At 39.4% G+C, this 22,427-nt stretch overlaps 1 protein-coding gene across 5 annotated transcripts in view; it reads left to right on the forward strand.

Annotated features, from left to right (window-relative positions):
- Positions 1–22,427, forward strand: part of ZC3H14 (zinc finger CCCH-type containing 14) — a 38,026-nt gene extending 15,599 nt beyond the window's left edge. The window contains exons 10-17 of one of the 5 annotated variants that reach the window (XM_031454162.2): positions 9,180–9,254; positions 13,838–13,997; positions 14,741–14,973; positions 18,234–18,354; positions 19,231–19,367; positions 19,670–19,758; positions 20,558–20,664; positions 21,190–22,427. In XM_031454162.2, the coding sequence (XP_031310022.2) occupies positions 9,180–9,254; positions 13,838–13,997; positions 14,741–14,973; positions 18,234–18,354; positions 19,231–19,367; positions 19,670–19,758; positions 20,558–20,664; positions 21,190–21,196 (929 nt within the window). In that variant the 3' untranslated portion in view covers positions 21,197–22,427. Of the gene's footprint in view, positions 1–9,179; positions 9,255–13,837; positions 13,998–14,740; positions 15,049–15,160; positions 16,500–18,233; positions 18,355–19,230; positions 19,368–19,666; positions 19,759–20,557; positions 20,665–21,189 lie in introns of those variants that run through there. The other 4 variants (XM_031454161.2, XM_031454165.2, XM_031454164.2 and 1 more) reach the window with 4 other exon arrangements.

The following is a 22,427-nucleotide window of genomic DNA, read 5'->3' on the forward strand; positions in this document are numbered from 1 at the left end:
AAATTCTACAGTTAATGTTGTTCATATCTTGACCTTGCTGAGTTTTTTTGGTCTGCTTGACTTAGTAATTGAGTTTTGAAATTGCCTATCAGGATGACAAATTTGTCTTAATTTCTCTGTACTTCTGTTAGATTTTGTTTCGTTTATTAACCTAGGTGCGTATATATTTAAATTGAATCAGGAAGGTACATTTTTCTGATGAGTTGAACCTTTCATTTTTATCATTCTCTCTACTAAATGATGCATTTATATTAAACTCAGTTTTGTCTGATATTAATATAGCTATTTAGTTAGTATTTGCCTTATATGTCTTCAGTCTTCTCTGTCCTTATGCTCAAGGCATGTATATCTCTTAACTATCATAAAGCTAGATTATTGTTTTTAAATTCAATCTGAGCTTGCCTTTTATTGGAGAGTTTAAGCCATTCACATTTATGAGAATTATTGATGGAGTAGTTTCTGTCACCTTTGATTTGTACTTGCTTGCTTTCATTTTTTGCCTTTTTAAAGATTTTTTTTATTACTGTTATAATTGTTGGTTGCCCAACTTTTTTTTTTTTTTTTTTTTTTTGTAATTACTTTAAACTCTTTCTGTTTTGGGTTTTTTTTTTTTTTTCCTACTGGTTACCACTGAAATTTTACCACACAAATTTAATTGAACATTCCAAAAGTTAATACTCTGACCTCATTCACATACTGTAAATGGACTTTAGAATACCTTAGCTCCAGTCTTTATTCTCTCTGACTTTACATTGTTTCCAGAGTTTCATTTTGGTCTTTTTTTTAATGCATAACTTGGGCGCCATTATTATTATTGTTATTTTTTGGCACCATTATTATTTTTGTTGTTGTTACTTAGTTTTTTTGTGTGTGAGAGCTGGTTGAATTGACTCTTATTATTTTATCCAGGCAGTATTTGCTCAGATTTACGTCCATGTTTATTTTTTTGTTCTCAGATTTCTTGAATATTATTTGGGAATGATCATTTTCCAGTATTCTTAAGTATTTTTGGAAACTTCTTTAGAACAAGTCTGTTGGTGGTAAATTTCCCAAGAGGCTATTTACCCACAGGCACATTTTTTCTTTTGTTCAATTGCAGTAGTTTTGCTGCAAACCCAAATCTAGGTTAACGACAGTTGTTTCCTCTCCACACCCTGTTTGTATTATTCCATTGTCTTCTGTCTTCTAGTGTTGAGTGGACTTCTGTTTTTCTAATTGTCTACTGTTCCTTTGTAGGTGATCTGTCCTTTTTCTGGCTGCTTTCAAGATCTTCCCTTTGTCTTTGGTGTTCTGGAGTTCTGCTACGATGTGTCTAGGCGTGGATTTCCTTTTATTTTTTTCTATTTGGTATATGTTGAATAAAATCTTATATTTAAAGTAGAATATTTTACAGTATGGAATATATGCTCCCAGTAGAAAATTTGGAAAAACAGAACAGATCATTCTTTGCTTCATTATTTTCCATACTGGTTCTTGCAGAGGCCACCACTTTTAAATGCTTCTGTTTATGATTTTCTTTTATTGTCTCCATGTCTGTAATAATATGCTTACACCATTGTTTTTTAATTCACCAACTATAGATGGTATCTTTTGACTTCTTGCTGTGATAAATCAGGATCTAACACACTTTTCCTTGCCTCTAAACCCGTGTAATAAAATCACTATTTTTTACTTCATCTATTGATTACTTTTGTAATTTTAAGTAATACACCTAAATACCTATTTCTTATTTGATTAGCTATATCTCAGTATATTTTGACTACCCAAATATAAGGATATTTATGTCCTTTCTTTCTTAGATATCTTTTCTCATCTACCCACCTTCTAAATTGTGTCATTTTTACTTTTATATTGCTGAAGAAGATTGAATTTACATTTTGTTCTGTTTATCTAGTTATGATTACCGTGCTTTGTAGGTTGACTGTAAAATTTGAGAACCAATATGCAGCATTTACATCATTAAGACTCTATAAACATTTCTCAGGGCTGAGTTTACAGCTTCTACAGTTCTTCATTTAGGAGTTCCCTAGAGTTTTTTTTTTTCCCCTTGTATACAGCGTTTTGTTTTTCTTAGATTCTTCTTTTTCCCCCCTGTTCTTCTTGCATTGCCTACCTGTATTATAGTGTGAAGGACTGTCATTTTATACTGTTAAATCTTTGGGTTTCCCTTTTTTCTTAGGTGCCTTCTTGCTAGAGCCTCTGTCCTCTTCTGCTCATCTGACTGATTGCTCTCTAGGTCTCCTTCAAGGCTGTCATTCCAGAATTTACTCCTCCCTGAGTTTGCTCTGCATTTCCTGGATCCCACTTTATCTTTTCAATATAGTCTTCCATTTTGTCATCATGTCATAAAGAAACTTAAGAATAAATCTGGGAGATAAATTTTCTGAGTGCTTAGAAATGTAAAGTATTTGATTGATACTTTGACTTGGTACAGAATTCTAATCCTCAAAAGGTTGAAGGTGTGACTTTGGTATCTTGAGGCTTCTAATGTTCATGCTAAGAAGTTAATTCTTATTCCATTATAAATACGAGGGTTTTTTCCTCTGGAAATATTTAGGATTTTTCTCTAGGTTGTTCATGTCTCAATAGAACATTGTTTTCAGTTTTCATTGTTCTCTTTTGAAAATTCTGTTAGTTGGATGATAAACTTCCTGCTTTGATTTTCAGTCTTTTATTTTATCTGTCCTCATTTTTGACCCTTACTGGTTGGTTTCCTTCAGAGTCAGTTTTTGTTTGCTTTTTTGCCCTTTCACTTGCAGGCTCTTTTCAACAAGTCTGTGGACACCTGGCACCTAGTGTAGGAAATGGCAGTACAAAGACTTACCTAGAGTCGTGGCGTGGGCTGTGAGCTTTCAGTGGGTTTTGTTTTAAATACAGCAGACAAGGAGCTGTAATTGGCTTTGAAATTGCAGATGCATTTCCCTGGGGGGAGCTTATACTCCCACTAGCTGCCTAGTCTCCCTGGATAATTTACTGAGTTTCTATAGAAAAGAATCTTTTTAAAAAAAATTAAAAATTACATCTTGTAAATGTCTGTGGCTTTACCACTTGCAAATCTTGCTTTCTGTTTCACACCCTTCGTAGTCTTTGCTTATTGCTCCAGCTGCTCACAGTTGCTTGCCCCCTTGTTCTCTTCATCCAGATTAAATCTCTCAATTTCTTCGCACTATTAGCTCCCAGATTTGTATCTCTATCCTGGACCTTGTGCCAGAATTCCTAATTCCTGTCCAACTGCTTATTCTACATTTCTTCTGGATATGTAATAAATCCTTTTAAACTTGTCTAAAACCTAACTGCTAACAGTCCTGCCCTCCGATCTGCTCTCCCTGCAGTCTCACTTCATTTTAGTTAATGGCAGCTCCACCTTTCCAGTTGCTCAGGCCAGAAACCTAGTGATACTGTTCTTTTTTTCAGACTTACTGCCATTTTTTTCTTTCCTCTCTCTCTCCTTTTCTCCTTCTCTCTCTCAGCCTCTCTCCCTCCTTCCTCCTCTAGCAAATCCTGTCAGCCTCAACCTTTGGAAGCTATTAAAATTCACCACCTCTTTTCACTTTTGCCACTTTTACCCTAGTCTAAGCCGTCATCTGTGACTTTACTTGATTATTACAATTGTGTCCTTACTAATCTGCTTTCAAACTTCCCCTTCTGCAGTCTTTTCCACATAGCAGCAGAATGATCCTTTTAAGCCATAAATGAGATCACAGCACTCCCCTATTCAGAACCCTCTGACGGCTCCCTGTTATAATCCAGGTTAAAAAAAAAGCCCTTCCTGATTTCTTCACCTACCACCACTCCCTGCCTCCAGTTTGTTCTCCTTGCTTGTCCCGACATACTTGGTGTTTCTCCTTCGGAGCTCAAGGAAGAGCGTGTCTGAGCTACTTTTGCCCTTTCCCTGGAATGTTTTCTTCCAGCTTTCCACATAGCTTGCTCATCTCTGTGAGGCCTTTCCCAGCCCCCACCCCACTTCCCTAACCCACTTTACTGAGGCTTTATTTTTCTCCATAGATCTTATTACTATCTAATAATATTTCATATTTTCATAGTTTAGATATTTTTATCTGGACTCAGGGCTTTAAATATTTTCAATGTAAAATGCGGTTTTGTTTTGAGATTTATCTCCTTACCCTCATCAGCAGAATACAAGCTCTGACCAGGGTTTTGTGTGTGTGTGTTGTTAATTGCTGTGATTGAGTACCCAGAACAGTGCCTGGCATACAGTAGGAGCTTAGTGAATATCTGTTGTCTTAATGAACGTGTCACTCCCACCTTGCATCTCACTTGCAGTTTTCCCAGTGTCTTTTTTGTCTTTTCTGCTTGGCTTCAGCCAGTATTTGTGCATATATTTTCTGTTTTGTAGAGGTGGTTGAAATCTGCAATGATCCCTTCCTTAACCCCCACTCGCTAAGTCAGGAATCTCTGTATTTCTAACCATGGAGTTATTTTGTATACCAAAATCAATTTGGAGTGTGTGCACTCAGTGTATAGTTTTTGTTTACATACACACAGAATGTGTAACAACAGAACTATAGGGAGTGTGATATTTCCTTCCACCTTAGTGGAGGAAGTGGATTATTATCTTAGAAACCCAGTTTGTAATCCACTACTATGTATTGTTAAGGGTTTGTACCCTTTTTAAGTTCTCTACTGCATTATCATGAATGCTCCAGAAGGAGATGCTATGAATACATAAACTTAATGTATCATTTTGGACTGGAAGCATTTTGAAAGACTCTTAGTAAAGAGAAGTTTTTATATTCAGAGAAAACAAGGAAAATCCCCCCTTTATTCCACCCACTGCCTTCCTCAGAGGTAAGCACTGCACTTGCAGATTGGTGTATGTCTGTCATCCTTGGCATTTAAAAAAATATGTATGTGCATGTCCATTCTTTCTGTACAAAGTAGAATTGTATATGTATTTATATGCACAGACGTATGTATATGTAAAAAAGGACTTATTCCGCATGGATTTCTCTGACATGTTTTGTTCCATGTAATGTGTCATAGAGAGATACTTAATGTAGTGATTATGAATTTGGGCTCAGGGAGCCAGGCTGCTTGGGTGTTAAACAAGGCTTTGCCACTTACTAGCTGACCTTAACCTTTCTGTGCTCTGGTTTCCTAAGAATATGTAAACTTTCTCTGCTGGTGGATATTTATGTTGGAATCTGTGGTAGGGTATTTGCTTATTTTGCGTTCTAAAGTTGGGCAGGGCATAATGGGTGAATGACAGGGAGTCTCAGATGGGCTCTTTTTAGGCATCTTGTTTCTTGTGACTGGCTCATCCTGTCAGACCACTTTCCCTGCTTTTCTCATTTAAGTTGTGTTTGCTGCCCTCTAGTGAACCAGTTGGTTTGCACGTGGTTCATGTCTGAGAATGTGTTGCACTTCCTGTCTGCTGTATCTGTCTTCTGTCAGGTCAGCTAGTACTCTTAAAAACTTCCATGTGAATCCAAAGCCTTGTAAGTTATGAAAATTATTTTCTGTCTAAAGATTTTGAACATTAGATTAATTTTATAGATACAGTGAAGAAGTGAATAAAGATTCTTATATAAAGTTCAGCACTTTTTCTTTATTCTGTTACTATGAATGACACCTATTTAACTGGGAAGCCAAAGGATACAATTCTTTGTAAGAATTCTTTTGGAGAGGCTGTGGGGAGTTGTGTCTACCACCTTGCATCCTTACATTTTGCGCACCTTATTTGTTGCTCAGTGAGTAAACCAAGGTAAAAACGACGTTTCTCAAATTAAAGCTCTGGAGAGACATTCTGTGTTCTTGAATTGGAAGACTTTAATATTGTTAAGATGGTGATAACTCCCCAAATAGGACTTTGAATTCAACTCAATCTCTCTTAATATTTCTGCTGGCTTTTTTGCAAATTGGCAAGCTGATTGTTAAATTCACATAGAAATTAAAAAGACTTGGAATAGCCGAAACTGTTGAAAAATAATAAAGTTGGAGGACTTATATTTTGCAATTTCAAAACTTAACTGCAGAGCTAATCAAGACTGGCACTGGCATATAGACCAGTGGAGTCAAATTGAGAATCTAGAAGTTAACCAATATGCTTATGATCAGTTGATTTTCAGCAAAGATTCAAAGACAATTCATTGGGGAAAGAATAGTCTTTTCAACAAATGTTGCCGGACAACTGGATATCCATATGCAAAAGTATGAAGTTGGACCCTTACCTTACACCATATATAAAAATTAGCTCAAAATGGATTAAAGACCTAAATGTAAGAACTAGAATTACAAAACTTTTAAGAGAAAAAATAGGTGTAACTCTAAATGAGCTTGGATTAGGCAATGGTTTCTTACATACGGCACCAAAAGCCCGAACAGCCGAAGAAAAAGATAAATTGGACTTTATCAAAGTTAAAAACTTTTATGTTTCAAAGGATACTATCTAGAAAATGAAAAGACGGCCCACAGAATGGGAGAAGATCACCTATTTAATAATGATCTAGTATCAAACCAAGGCCAGGTCCTCCTTTTCCTGATCTTTAAATTCTCACTATATCTTACGTCAGTACAGTTGAATTCCGTTGTTACTACATAAATTTTTAAAGAGGTTTGTCTGTGATCATGGGTCTAGTTACCCTCCCTGCCTTCTCCCTACAAAGAAAATTGACAAATACTGTCCTGTTACTATTTTCAAAGGGAAATGAAACTCAAGATACTAGATAAAACAATTTTAAAATAATCTGAAGCTTGAAAATTATGGGTAACTGAAAGGGGCAAAAGTACATTAAGTTCACATTATATTCAAGTATAAAAAGTACTTCATGTTAAGTTGTTTAATTTATGCTTCACATCTTCTGTGCTCCTTCCCATATGAAGTAAATAATAGAAGATTGTGTGTCATGTCTGCTTCCAGCCAATCAGAAGCCAGATTCTGAGTGTAATAATAGGGTTTATTGTTCAGAGAGGAACTATAAGGAGGACTTGACAGGACACAGGGAGCTGCGTGTTAGGGTTTCTTAGTTGTAGCAAAGAAAATGTTGGTCTGGTTTGTTTAGCATTTTCAGATTTACTTTTGAGTTCTGACTCCAGAAATGTACAATCCTATCTTTTCAGTTATAGGTTTTAAAATGTTATTTACTCTTAATACTTCTTAAACTAACAGCCTTGATAACTGCTTTTGCTTTTGATGAAACAATTTAATGGGCTGTGAGAGAACAATTACCAAATATTAAGAGGGAGAGAGAATTTTATGAAAATGTCTTCAAGGTTTCCATCACCATCTTTACCGACTTTCTTTTCACCTGGGCCAGTTGACTTAGGTTCTGTAACAAGTTCCTCTTGTTCACTGAACGAGCTAGACAATATTTCCCGTCTTTTACGGAAAATATCAACTGATATCAATGAAATAAAAGGAATGAAAGCAGCAATTTTAACAATGGAAGCAAATGTTTTTGATTTGAATGTTAGAGTGCTACAGAATGAAGCAAAAATTTCATCTTTGGAGGTTAAAATGAATGAATATTCAGCATTAGCATCTGAATGCAACAGACAGTTTGAAGGTCTTCAAGAGGAAGATTTTGAATCACAGTCAAGGACTACTGATGTAAAAATAATTGGCTTCCTTAGAAACATTGAGAAAGGTAAAATCTGAGTATGTGGTATCATGTAACTCGACTGAGTTTTCATATGGAGGCAGCAAGTCACAAAGAACTTGAATTTTTCATGAACACTTAATGACAAAGTCAGACTCTTCTACATGATTTAACTTAGAAGCCTAAAACTTAGAATTCCATACTTTTTAGTATAACTCTGTAAAATGATGTTTTGGAAAGAGATGAGTATAGAGAGATGAAACAGTTCTAGATGTGAGAGAATGGTCCTCTTTCGTGTATCTGTCTTGTGAAAATACTTTAAAATGTATGATTCTTTCATTGTTCACTGTTTATATGTTAGAGACCTGTTAGTATTTCAGTTGGAAGAGCGTACTTCCTGTAACCTGATGACATGTCAGTTTCCCAAGCTGTCCTGCAGAAATACGACTGGACCAGATGACACCTGTGTTTCTGGTCAGCTCTTCTGGATTTATTGTGTTTTTACTGTGATAATTTTGGAAGGAATTAAGTTTCTATGTTTTTGTTTTTGTTTTTGTTTTTTTGGCATACCATGAAAGAGTAATGTAATATAACTTCTATTCTAAAAGAAAATAGCTGATAAAAATTTGAACTGATCATAGCTTTTAAAATTAAAAAGACTTTTTAAATGAAACATGGTAGTTGGTAAGCAGTTGCCAACTCACATGTTTGCACTGAGTGAGCAGACTCTCCTTATGAAACTGCCGGTAATAGATACACTTAAAAACTAGCATTACTGATTTTTCAATATTTGAAACCCGATCAGTCACATCCCTCTGTACACTGCACTGTAACACATCTGTTTTAAATCAGCAAGTGAACACTTAATACCTGGTGAGCACTGGGCTGGGGAGGCTCAGAGAAGTGTGACATCCTGCCATCAGACTGAAAGTAGACAAATCAATGATATGTCACTGTTTTGTTCTGCGGTTTAACTCTGAGGGAAGTACGCACCGGTTTAAGAAATTACACACACTCCAGCTGAGCGTCGTTTCTTGCAGGAGATACCAGTGATTGTTTCCGTGCTTTGCTGGGGTAGGAACTGGACAGCAGAGCTTGAGCATCTGCTTACTTTTTCATTTATTCTCCTTGTATCCATTCCAGGCCCATAGTTTGCCTTTTGAGAACTGTGTCCAGCAACTCGGGTGTTACTTTGCAGTTCTGCGGGTAGAAGACTGACTTGTCATAGTGAGAGCCCAGGTGATAGAGGGAGATACTTCTTATGTTGACCGTGCTGTTGGCCATCGCTTGTCTCCCAGGGCACGTGCTAAGGGTCCATGCAGTACCTCCCGTCAGCTTTTGCACTTTTTACCTTTATCACCAGGCTTTACCTCCAAGAAAACGAGCTTCCAGACTGGGAAAACCACTGCCACTTTTGGTTTAACCTGAGTATACAGGTTTTTGTCTTACAGACCTTTGGTCTATAATTATTATTAAATTGTATTGTTGAAGCTTTAAACTATTTTTAAGACTTTCAATTAGGAACCTAGAAAGATTATTTTAGGCTTAATTTCTGAGAAGCACACATGCTGACATTATTTGTTTTTTAAGCTTAGTGAAGTTTTTAAATTTATATTCCAGGAACTCAACAGAAGCAGTTGTTATCTCGACTGCAGATTGACCCAGTAATGGCAGAAACTCTGCAGATCAGTCAAGGTTGGTAATAATCTTAAATTTTCATTGTAATGTAGCATTTTTCAGTTGCTATTTCCATTCCTTACACCTCATTTAATGTATCATGTATCTCTTAGATCCTGCCCTAAGATGCTATATTTAGATCTGAAAATATTTTAGGGCCAGGAGACAAGATGTGCATTTTCTTCATGCTATATGGTGTTTGTGTTTTTCACCTCATTCAGAAACTTTCTTCCTTTGATGCCATTTCACCCAGGTCCCTGGAAACTGTTGGCTGCTCATTCCCCTGCTCCAGGGACCACGTGAGTCCCTCCCCTACTCTCCATCTGAATTTCGCATTGCCCTGAGCTGCTTTAGTGTCCTCCAGCCTGTTCAGCCTTATCCTCACTTCCACTTCTCTTCAGGATCTCATGGCCAGAGCTATCCCTAGAGATTTCTGCTCTTAGAGCCACTGTAACTTACTGTTTACCTGTCTCCCCCACCCTCAGCACACACAGACACACACACCGCAGGCTACCTCAGAACAGGGGCAAGTGCCGTGTTTTCCCTGTGTTCTCAGTGCCTGGTCCCTGCCAGCTGCATGTTCAGTGCTTCGTAACTGTCTGCTGATGGAGGGAGCCGTTGGATCCCAGCAGGCTTAAAATTCAGATCTTTCTTTCTCCTGCATCCTTCTGTCTCCCCTAAACCTGCCCAGTGTCAGAAACTCTGGTTCCTTGACCCCTCCATATTGGCTCCTAACTGAATTTTCTTCACCCACGTTCAGGATTCACAGTCAGCAACTGTGTTCCCTGACCCTCCCCGGCCCTCTGTCTCAGAAGGGTGAACTTAATCTGTCTCAGGGCTACCTTCTACCCAGATACCAGACCCTGCCCCGCTGATGGACGTTCTGGTGTTGCTACGCTCCTTTGCTTCAGTCTCTGCCTCTCTTCTGGCTTCTCCCTTCTGTCTGTTAAAGTGCTTGAGATACTCTCCACCCTTGATTTGCCCTCTCGTCTGCCAGCATTTCATCCTGCTTTCTACATAAGAGTATCTTCTTTCAGGGTGTTTGACAGCTAAGGTCTGTGTGTATTGTATTTGTACATTCTTTTTGTTTCCTTTAGTCATCTTTATCCATGGTGCACATACAGTTTGAAGCGTCAAGTATTTCTCTGAGGTTTATGAATGAGTATATCCTTTGCTTACCTCCTGTCATGTTTTTTATTTCTCTGAGCCCTTTTATTACCTTTATTTCCTAACATACTGATCTTGTTTCATATATACAGTACTTCCTTTTATTTTTCTGAAGATATTAAAAGTAGTTTTGGACATTTCCCCCCGTCCCTCCTTGGTCTTGTTTTCTCCAAGCTGTTTGGAAAAACTGTCTTTCATGACAGTGGTTTCCCTCCGACGTCTGGGCAGCCTTGGCTGACTTACGTCTAAGAGTGGGGCACTTAAAAAGCTGATTGGCCTCCTGGGTTTACTGGTTGGGGTAAGGTGAGGGGCTTTTGATTCTTATTTGCATGTGGATCCTGCAGTGGCGAGTGATTTGTGTTGCCTGTCTAGTGTGGGGGCACCATGATGTCTTTGGGTTTTTCCTCTTAGGCTGGTTAGTTTCTCCAAAGAAAGATCTTTCAAGAAATGGATTGGTTGCCAGGGTTCTGGGAGCTAAGTGGGGACAAAGGGCTGAGCAGAGAGCCTCAGCGTTAATTACTGTGTAATGTTTACTTAACACCCTCCTCCCACCTGTGTTCAGAATGGTACTTCTTTCAACATGGCTGGCATCTGTTAGTCCAGAAACCCTCTGTTTTTACCTTTTCAAGAGTCTAAAGCTCCATTTCTCTCCAAGGGAGAAAATGGTCAAAGGTTATCAGGAAATGTAACTGCTTTTTAAAGTTTTCATAGTGTACAGTTGGCTTATTTTATTCCAACACGTTTCCATCAGAGACCGTGATGCTTCGTCCGTAAGCCTCTCCAGCACTGACCAGCAGGAAAGCACATCTCCACTTGTTCCAAACACGCCTCAGTACAGAGGTGGGGGAAGGGTGTGCGTCAGAAAAGAGGGAAACAGATGGAGGTTAGGAGGAACTAACTGCTTCTGAAATGGATGCTTGACCCCACTTTTGTGTCCTTTCTCCCCAACCTCTTCCCAGGGGTCCCCGATCCACGCGACATCGCTTCATTGTTGGCTTAAGACTCAGCTTTTGGAGATCTAAGTTAGTTTTCCACTTTCAAAATGTGGTTCTCTTTTTTACAATGATTTTCTTCGGGAGATTTTTAAAAAATTAATCCTTTATTGACATTTTATTGGAGTTTCAGGAGGAAACAGTACGTGGGTTCAGCCTGTGGTCTTTACCTAGAAGATGTCACTAACTCTCCCATCTGTCTGCTTCTCCTTGACCTAGGCTGCTAACAAGAGTCTTGCAGAGGTGACCAGGCTCGTGTGGAGTGTGAAGCTCTGTTTTCCGCGCACACATCTCTGAATTCTGTGGCGTGTGACACTTGCATTCCAGTGTTTTCTTCCTTCTTTGGTCCTTTGGCTTCCAGGACTTCATTCTCTATTTTTCTACTAATTCCTTTTCATTCTCCTTCAACTCCCTTCTTCCTCTGCTACGCCTTAAACTGTTTACTTTACCCTGTGACCTGCCCTCAGCATGGACTTCTTCTCTTCTGTATTCTCCTAAGATGCACAGTGGTAGAAGTGCTTTGCCTCGAAAAGTACAGGGTGGTGAGGAGGGGCAGCAGCCCTCGGACTATACTCAGGACCCTGCCTTTGCCAGCTGTGAGAACTCAGTAAATCAATTAAGAACGCTGAACTGCATCTCGGTTATCTGTGACATGGAGGAAAGTCTGCTTCCTGGGCTCCCTGTGAGGATTCAGTGAGAAGACGGCAGCACTGAATATGTACAGATTATTAAATGTTCTCATTTCACCTTCCGTTTTGACTCTGCTTCTCTTATTTCTCTCTCCCTCCTAATGATCAAATCTGAATTTTCAACTTCTTCCTAAACATCCGAGAGCCTCACAAAGATCTCAAAACAAATAAATCTAAAATTGGAATTTATCTTTGTCTCCTTTTAAACCTGTTCTTTCTGTTGTCCTGAGTCAGGTTTCTCCTCTTCCTCTGTCTTTACCATTCGTCCTGCCCTTGCAGGGGAAGGCAGGTCTGCCTCCTGTCTGGTCTGTAGTAGAAAATGAACCTGATCTTTCTGCTAGTGCTGATGTGAGTGTGGAATGTGTCTCCCTCCTGCGTGTGTGAGAAGAGGACAGGGGGTGAGAATCTTGTATCTCAGAGTCTCACCATCTCTCCTGGGCAGCAGCCTCAACTGAGAAATGGGACTCCAGTCCATTCTTACCACCATCTGTTTTTCTAAAAACCAGTTTGCTCGTTCGTGTCACTTCCCTACTTAGAAACCTCTCTTGATTACTTTTTACTTCTAGACCAGAATCCAAACTCATTGACAAATACAAGATCCTTTAGGCTTCCTCCTTCTCGTCACTTACCACCTCAGCCCGCCACACACCCCTCCAGCGGCACCACGTGTCTCTCTGTCTTCAGTTCCTTGTGCCTTAGGAAGCCCCTCCTGTCTCCATTGCCTCTGCCTGAAAAATGCTCTGTTTATTCTCCTGCTCTCCCTCCTAGTTTATTCCTGCTCATTCCTTTAATACCTGTTTCAGATGCTCATCCTCTGTAAGCTTTTCCTTGATTCCCAGCTGGAGTAGGTTGCTTTGTATTCATGCCTTTTTTGGATCACCTTTTGGGGCATGTTCTTTTGAAATTGTGTATACATCTGTTTCGCTATTTTTTTTCTTTGTGTACTTAGCACAGTGCTCTCAAGTGTTCAGTTTGTTCAGTGAATGAACATGAATAAATATCCTGTGAATTTTGGTCTCTGTTATTTGCCTGTTAATTTTAAGAGAAGTACACTCATTAACTTTAGCCAGCAGATTGCCTGTAGATAGGTTAGCCATCTCCATCCTGGGCTCCAGGTCTCAGTGTATTCTGTGAAGTAGTTGAGCTTAAGAACCATATTGTAGATGGTGTGATCTGTGGCTGCTTGCATTAAAGATCAGAGTTTTCCTTGCTGTGTTTTTACCAGAGCCCATTCATCTTAAAATTCCCTTTAAAAGTAGTCATTCTACAGCTAGGCAGAACGTTCGCCAGTGGAGTTCTTTTCATCAGGATGTGTTTCCTCTGTAAATGGTACTGTGCAGAATGAACAGAACAGATTTCAGACAGATTTTTTAAAGCAGTCTTTATATCATAATTCTAGGGCACATTAGGACTCTTCGTTCTTTGTTTTTAGAAAATATTGTTGGACTTAAAGTGAGTTTATATTGTTAATAATATCCGCGATTAGATGCCTCATGGAAGATTCTTTTATACTGTAGGCAGGAAGCATTCACTAGAATCCCTTGGTAATGTGTTGTATGAGGAGAGGAATACTTGACTTCTTTGAAAAGATGTTTGGCAACAAATTGTAGCCTTATTCCTGAGTAGAACCATTGTAATTTTTCTTTGAAAATAATTACAAATATATAAGATTGACATTCTTCTCACGTGTGTTGTGTTGGGAATGCAAGCTATATTCAACAGTAAACATTTGTGGCCAATTTTTTTGGCTCAGATTACTATGACATGGAATCCATGGTCCATGCAGACACAAGATCATTTATTCTGAAGAAGCCAAAGCTGTCTGAGGAGATAGTAGTGGCACCAAACCAAGAGTCGGGGATGAAGACCGCAGATACCCTTCGGGTACTGACAGGACACCTTATGCAGACACGGTAGATGGTTTCTTTTTCTTGCGTAGCTAACTCGTGTTGACTAGATCGTGGAGGTTAACCACTAGTTCCCAGCCCCCCCATCCTAGCCCCCAGTGTAGAGTGCTTTATTGATTCAGTGGTTAGGCCCTGAATCATAAGGCAAATCCAGTTTTCAAAAATTCCAGTTCATCTTTCTTGTTCAGATATGCATTATCCTACAGATAAGTCAGTATATGATTTAATTCTATTAATAAGATTCTTTATGCACATCCAAGAAATTTTAAAAGCCAGGTGATCAAAATCAGAAAATCTCACCAGAGCTAGCAGATTGGATTGGGGTGATTATTGCCTTGGATAATGGACTAAATGTTCTGTAAAGGAACAAACATACAGATAATGAAGTTAGTATAAGTATAGAACTGCTGGCTGTCGTGTTCTGAGCATAGGTAGATGCCGACTTTTGAGTTTATTTCCTCCATGTGACCCTCTAAGGGTCAGCTGGATGCCAGGGGTCAGGGTTGAGGGGAGATTGCCCCTAGAGCAGCCTGGAGGGTCGCTGGCGTTGGGCTGCAGTGCTCGGCTGTAGCCCTGGTGTGTAGCAGGAATCCTCCAGTGCTGTACCTGGAAGTCCTACCAAGTCGTCTTGGTTAATGAACAAACTGCAAAGCGAGTAAGGGAGCAATAGTTCTGTTGAAGGGCATGTTAGGAGGCTCAGCTTTTTGTGCGTTTCCCTAATTCTATGGTATTTTCTATCTGTCTGGCAGAGATCTTGTACAACCAGATAAACCTGCAAGTCCCAAGTTTATAGTGACGCTGGATGGTGTCCCCAGCCCCCCAGGATACATGTCAGATCAAGAGGAGGACATGAGCTTTGAAGGAATGAGACCCGCACACCACAGCGCAGCCTCACACGAGGGACTCGCGGGGCTCCTCCACCCGCAGCAGTGGCGCTTGCTGAGCAGGCAGCTTGAGGACCCAGATGGTAGCTTTCCAAACGGTGTGTGGGGAGCTCAGACTTGCCTTCTCAGGGTGCTGTCACTGTGGAGGACGTCTCTGACATCCTTGGATGAATGTTGGTTGGAGGCCTTGCTTTTATTTGTTTGTAACTTAGTAGTGGCCTTTTTCTATTTTCAGACAAAATGACCAGTTAAGTCTGAGACTGTCCCTCCGTGTATGTTTCATAGGCAGGCTGTTACTCCAGGACTAAGATGGAGCTCAGCCGTGGGAGCCAGAAAACACCTCTGCAGGGCGCTTGTTGCAGGACGAGCCATCGTTCTTCAGGCCTTGTTGACCTTTTCCCCCTTTGGAAACTATACTTGCTGCTCTCCCATCATAGCAGCAGCCGTCTCTCTTGTAATTTACATGACAGGAAATCCACTTGGATTTTGATGCTGTTTCTACTTTAGTGAAACTCTCTTGAAAGGAGTTTCTCACCTAATCTGTCAAAATACATCTTGAAAGCTTAGAGAAGAAGTTATGTTTAAATTAATTAATATTGAGACATAGTAGTTAGTGGAAATCAGATGAATTCAGTTCAGATAGCAGCATATTTTTAGGCAGATGAACATTTCTCATCTCTCACTGGTTATTTTCATTCATGATACAGAATGATAATCGTGCTCCTCATAGCTTGTAAAAATTTAAGAAACATTTGTTGGCAGGGGAGACAATTACTGAATCTTAAAATGAGCAGTGTCAAAAAAAAAAGCAGTAATGGGTTTTGAAATTTTTCCAAAGTAATCGTCCTCTTGGCAGAGATGAAAAGGTATTGAATACTTTTTCAGGAACTAGAAATATAATAGCCTTTAGGGAGGGATTGTGAGTGATGGAGACACCGCTGTTGTCTTGAACAAGTGCCTTTTCTGCTGAGTCTGTGGTGCAGTGTCATGGTTTTGCCTGGTGGGGGGAGTTGAACATCTGACCCTATCGAAGAAAAATTTTAAGTGATAACTGAGGTGGTCAGAACGGCAGTGATCAGGCAGTGCAGGTTCCTTGCCTGGTGTTTTTGTCTAAAACAAGAGAAGGTTCTAGTGTTTTCGTTTCTTTGTTTTTCAATTTAGCGGTTTAATTTTTGATATGGTATCATTCATTTAAATGTAGACGTCCAAGTTAGGCATCATTGGTATGTGTGTCACAGCCGTGGGTGGCACTCTAAGCAACGTGTTAGTAAGCGTTTTTGCCTGGGTGACACCGGTGCCCTGGCTGTTACAGAGACGGCTGACGAGCGGTGAACCCTTACTGCTGTTTTGAGCTGGGACTGTGTGTTCCACTGCTGCTCGGAGGTGAAGCTTCTTAGTAGGATGGAAGTGAGGCTGGAGAGACTCCACAAAGGGGCTCTGGCCTCTCCTGCTCTCCCCCTCCAAACAGGGAGTTTGAAACTTTGTAATTGCTTTTGATGGCTTTTTGTCCAGTGTTTCAAGGATGTTACCAACAGCAGCATCCATTTTAAGCCCCTCCCAGGAAGGCAGCACACATTTTATAGCTTGCAAAAAAAAAAGTGAACTTGCCTCTCTAAAGGAAGAATTTTAATAGCATATGAAGTAAATGTTGGGGAAAACCAGAGTTGTGACCTTCGAATGTGTGACTTAATCTTTCCATCAGAGCAGGTTTCCTTGAACAGTGTTAACTCCTTTCATCTTGCTCATGAGATGAGGTTTTCCTCCCTTTTCTAGCCACCTCGCTCTTGGGTGTTCTGTTAGCTTCTTCACTTTGTCTGGGTTCTTAAGTATATACCAGAGTCTAAAGTAAGTCCTTTTTTTGTTTGTTTTTTTTAAAGTAAGTTCTTTAGGAGGAGAGGGTAAGACATGTTTCTCAGCAGGAATGAGACAAAAAACATTTAAAATTGGGGAGAACTGCTCCTTCCAGCCCTGTCACATTTTGAGGTTTATATATATGTCTGTATCCTGGGCTGAGTAATGACTTGTACTGTTTTTAAAGCATGGAGCTTTGTGCCAGGCGTGGTCCCAGTGGCGCTTTGATGATGCTCCTGTCTGGGCCTTAGGGCTGGATTTGTGTGCCTTGTTCTTCATCGTGAACACTGAGGTGGGGGTCACTGAAACGATAAGAACTCCTAATACTGGCTGTTGCAGTGTTTGGTTTTGATTGGTTGCTTTCTTGTTTCCATTGAACCATGAGACCCTAGGGAAGACGTTATTTTCTCTTTGTGTAGATGAGGAAGCAGAAGTTCAGGGATGTTAGTTAGCTGACACTCACCTGAAGTGTCCAGCTCAGCCAGTAAGTGAGAGAGCAGATTTGAACTGCCTGACCTCAGGCGAGAGGACTGCAGGGATGTGGTTGAAGTGATACTTGCTTTCATAAACATGAGTATGAACTGTAATGTGTAACGCCTGTGGTGGGTGTCTTGGACCAGAAGTTGGCAGCCTTCATTATAGCCTGCAGGTGTAATTTTGTTTCATTTAAAGTAAACGTGTTTTAAATTTCAGTTAACTGGCCGGTGTTTAAAATTTAGATGTCATATAAAAAGGTTTTTGGCTTTCTGAATTGGGAGACTGCCTTGCAGCACGAGTCACTCTCCTATGTCATAGTTGTTGACATTGGCCTTGTGAATGGAGTGGCCTGAGCACGCTGGGTGGGACACAAGCTTGCTCTCCAGTTTGCTCCTCCTCACCTTTGTTTCTTCCACGAGGCTTTCTGCCTTTTGATCACCTCACCCTCAGTCTGCCTCGCTCTGTTAGCTGATCTGCTGGGCCTCTGTAGGTAATGGCATTTGTGACTTTAGGCAAAAATCTTTTCCTTCTTTTGTAGACATTGATGTGACTGTCTCCCAGACTCTCAAAACAGCTTGTACCTCAGTGAGTGGGAGCACTTTTGTGTCTGGACACTCATCGTCTTGCCTGAATGTGAGAATTTTAGTTCACATTTTTAATCACCCGATGTTCTCAGTTCACAGTTCATCTTACTGGCTTCCTACTTCACATTCTTTCCTCTCTTTTATATTTAATTCAGGTGAAATGGTTTTGGGAATTGGAATTTCTTTGGTGAGAACTTTGGCTGTAGTTCAGCGTCACTGTCCACGTGACCCTTCACAGTGAGGATGGCAGTCCGCTTCCTCGTCGTCTCTTATGGGATTCTAATGTCTGTGTTAGTCATGTTATTTGAACTCATTTATTTTGTGTAACTATAGACATAGAAGAACGTAAGATTGTAAGACTGGGTTTTGCAGGAAATTTATTAAAGGTGCCATGTCCTGAATTGATCATAATTAATGAGGTGCATTTAATTCCTTTCCCTTCGTAGCTGAGATGAGTGAACTGAGTGTGGCGCAGAAACCAGAAAAACTTCTGGAGCGCTGCAAGTACTGGCCTGCCTGTAAGAACGGGGACGAGTGTGCCTACCATCACCCCATCTCACCGTGCAAGTGAGTAGCAGTGGACAGGTTCTGGTTTTCAGGTTAACTGCTAGATACAGCTCACTTGGTTTTTTCTTTTCTGTGGACAAGTTTTAATAGCTAAATGCATCAGGGGCACTCACTGTGGCCCCTGCAAGACAGCACACTCTCGTGTGTGAGTGAGAGATTGGGTGCGGGAGGTGGGAGGAGGCTGCTTTGTGCCTCAGTCCTATGAGGTACTGAAATTTTGGGGTCTCCTTAAGGATTCTGTGCATTTAAGGAGTTGAGTATATAATATCGTCCCCAGTTTGTATGTATTGTGTTCACACACAGATTTTAAGGCATTGGGGGAGAATTAGTTATAATGAGAAAACATTTTAGACTTGAGTACAGTTTTTCCTTGCCTGCTGGCTGGTCCATTGGAATGAGCTTTGAGGAATGGCTTTTAGATATTATTTTCATCCTATAGGTGGAATCTCTGCATGTTTTAACTTCTTTAAGGAAATTCTGATGTGAGAATTATGTGGATGTGCAGACAGGGAGACCATGGGATGAGTCTCTTTTTTTTTTGTAGTATGGTGCCTTGCCAACATGTATTGTGCTCACTATATTGAGTTTACTCCATAAAATATTACAAACATAGACCTTGATTATAGAGTAAGTGGTGTTCCTTATCACCAAAATCCCTTCTAACTTTTGAGCTGAAAATCTGTTACTACCCCAGGCTTTGGAATAGACAGGTGTGTCCTATTTTGGTATCTGGCCTCATTTAAAAATGGAATTTCCTATTTTTCCTATTCTGTTTCTCAAAACAAGGAGTGATGAAATAGTATGAAGGACACTCTACAAAAAAAGTGGATACTGCACTGAGAAGATTGAATGTGAATAATGTTTTTTGTTTTATAGAGCCTTCCCCAATTGTAAATTTGCTGAAAAATGTTTGTTTGTTCATCCAAATTGTAAATATGATGCAAAATGTACTAAACCAGATTGTCCCTTCACTCACATGAGTAGAAGAATTCCAGTACTGTCTCCAAAACCAGGTTAGTGACTTTTTGTATTACTGCGATTGGGTAAAAAAATGGAAAATGATGTTTTTTGACTATAAACTGAAATAAAAGAAAAACAAGGAATAGTTGTAGAAATCACTGTGCCAGAATCAGTTAATCCAGCCCATCTTGAAAGAGGTGTGCCCATCCTGTAGTATTATAAACTGTTTTATCTTGACTGACTATGCAAACCTCCTCATTGTATTTTAAAGTGGTTCCCATTAAAACATCAGCAGATTGCATTAAAAATCATATTCCTAAATAAATTTGGTCTTTGTCCTTATTTTTGTCAGCAGTTACACCACCAGCACCACCTTCTAGTAGTCAGCTCTGCCGTTACTTCCCTGCTTGTAAGAAGATGGAGTGTCCCTTCTATCATCCAAAAGTAAGAACTTTGATTTTCAAAAAATTGAATTTAGTGATAACTTCTCAATTCTGAGACTTGTAAAGATCACTAGCAAACTAAATGTCTTCCTCCCCTGTCCCACCCCCTAGCTTAACTTTTTTTTTGGTTAGAGTTAACTTTATGGTCTTTAAGACCTTTAAATTCCTCCTTAATTGTCCCTGAGCCCAGGTCTGGGCCCCTCAGGCCAAGTGTTTTGAAACGAAGTACGAGCAGTCTAACCTCTTCCAGGCGCTGCGCTCCTTTGCTAGTCAGTTTCCCTTCTTTGGCCCAAAGCATGGGCCCCTCCCCCCCTTCATGCGGGAACTGAGATGATGAAATTGAGCAGTACTTAATGATACCACTCATACTTTGCTGATGGGTTTAACTGTGTACTAAAGATGGATGGATTTCCAGCCATTTAGCTGCTCAGCATGAATCTCTGTCTGAAATAACAGCCTAAAGACCACGCGAGAGGCCTTCCCTCCCCTGCTGCGGCGGGGCACAGATGAGGGTGCACAGTGCTGATGCGTGGGACAGTGGACAGGCTGCGCCGGCTGGTTTTTGGAAGTTTGTATTACATGCTGAAGTTCCTTTTGAAATATAGCCTGCTGTTGCTCTTTGATGAGGATTTTGTGTCTTGGTGGGGGCTCCTTTTTTAAGGCTTCAGTGGTATTAAAGTGAATGTTACAGGCCATCTGTTACCCCATTAATGTTAGGGTGGGCTGGTTATTGTCATCTCATGTTGCTGTGTTTATTTGTATTAGCTTTGCTGATGTTACTGAAACTATTCTGTCTTTAGCACTGTAGATTTAATACTCAGTGTACAAGACCTGACTGCACATTTTATCATCCCACCATTACTGTACCACCACGACATGCCTTGAAATGGATTCGACCTCAAACCAGGTAAAGGCTAAAATTAGTTTTTCTAATGTCATTTCAAGTCTTTTTCTGATATGTAGCTTCTTAAATTTCTAAGCATGCATATTTGAGGGAAACTTACTGCTTTGATTTTTCTCTGCTCTTCAGTTTACTACATAATTTACTACATAAGCCAAGTTTTGTTTCATCCAGCGATTGCTTATTTACCTAGACCATCTCCAGATCAGATTTTTCTTTTTAACTTCTGAACATACTTGTGAATGTAAACTAAGGCCTTCAAGAGTTACACCACTTAACAAATCTCACATCAGTTTTCTTAGACGTTAGTAATTGTAATACACTGAAAGGAAGTTTGAAAGTATTTTTAGTGTGGCCTATAAATTTAAATACATTATCTTTTTTGCATCTTATATAATTACTTTTTTCACAAGTCATATTTACACTGTAATCTGTAAAACATTTTGTCTTTATTGTCTAAAAATACTCAGCTTCTTAACTGAAGTTAATTAAAGCAGTTAATTGAAAAAATTTTTGGTTTTATTTATTCAGTGAATGACACCCAGTCCTACCTGGCAGAAGATTATGGAGTTTGAAAGTTTCCATCTACTGATGAGAAAGACATTCTACAGAATTTGTCAAATCTTTGAAACTTGGAATATATTGCTTTCATAATATGAAGTTTATTGCCTATCTGAAGTGTCTAATTTTTCAAGTTTGTAAGTTTATTAAGTGATTTTAACATTGGGTGTTTTTTGTTTTGTTTTGATTATGAAAATACAGTTTAAGGAAAAGCTGAATTCTATTAAAACATTTGAGGCATGTTTGTACACTGCTGTTCTCAAGTATCAGCTTTTATAGCGTGATGTCCTTGCCAGTACTGATAACCCAGCTGGCGCCCCAGTGTTGTGTCTGTACAGAGGAGCGTCTGATGTCAGACGTTGGATTGCCACGCTCACGTTTCCACTCTGAAAACAGGAACGGCCTGAAGTGCTGAGGTGGCTTAAAATAGTTACTCAATCCTACTTTTTAACTTAAAGCAAATTTAGTTTGAAAAGCATGGTAGCACAAGCTTCTTGGGTTGAGTGCCACTTTGGTAAATGGTTCCCAAATATCTAGTCCCTCGCCTTCTGGGAAAGTGTGAGTGAGCTGGGGCAGGTAGGGTGAAAACAGTTGGAATGGCAAGGGCAGAAAATATGAACAATTCCTTAAAACGCTTTCATTTACTGTTAACATACGCTTTTTAAATATTTTGGGGATCTACATTATCACAAAATAATACAAAATTTTTTACAAGTATATGCATAAGGTATCAGAACAAACTTTAAACTCACAAGATAATAGCTTTACATATATTCTCACATTCTGAAAAATAACATTCTTAGAAATAACCACAGAAAATAGTTATTACTAAAGATAATTTTTTAAATGTAAAAATTAGATTTAAAAAGTATATTTTAAATGACAGACTATAATTACAGAGATCAGATGGGTTAACTGCAAAATATAACTAAACTTTTGGACTACTGAATGAAAATACATAATTTTGTGTATAGTTTTAAAGTTATTAAGGCAAGAAGTGTCAGATGCTTTAGAATTAACGGATCACTGATTTTAGAGACTTGATATATAGTGTTTTTTAAAGTAAAGCTAAAAGTTGGTTAGGAAGGAGCTAATGCAAAAGGGACAGTAAAGACTCAAAACATTCTGAGGACCAAATTAACTATATTGAAAAAAAGTACATTGATTTGCTTCGTCATATACCCAAGGGATAATAAAACGACATGTGT

The sequence above is a fragment of the Camelus dromedarius genome, chromosome 5 (assembly GCF_036321535.1).
Source record: "Camelus dromedarius isolate mCamDro1 chromosome 5, mCamDro1.pat, whole genome shotgun sequence".
Taxonomy (NCBI): domain Eukaryota; kingdom Metazoa; phylum Chordata; class Mammalia; order Artiodactyla; family Camelidae; genus Camelus; species Camelus dromedarius.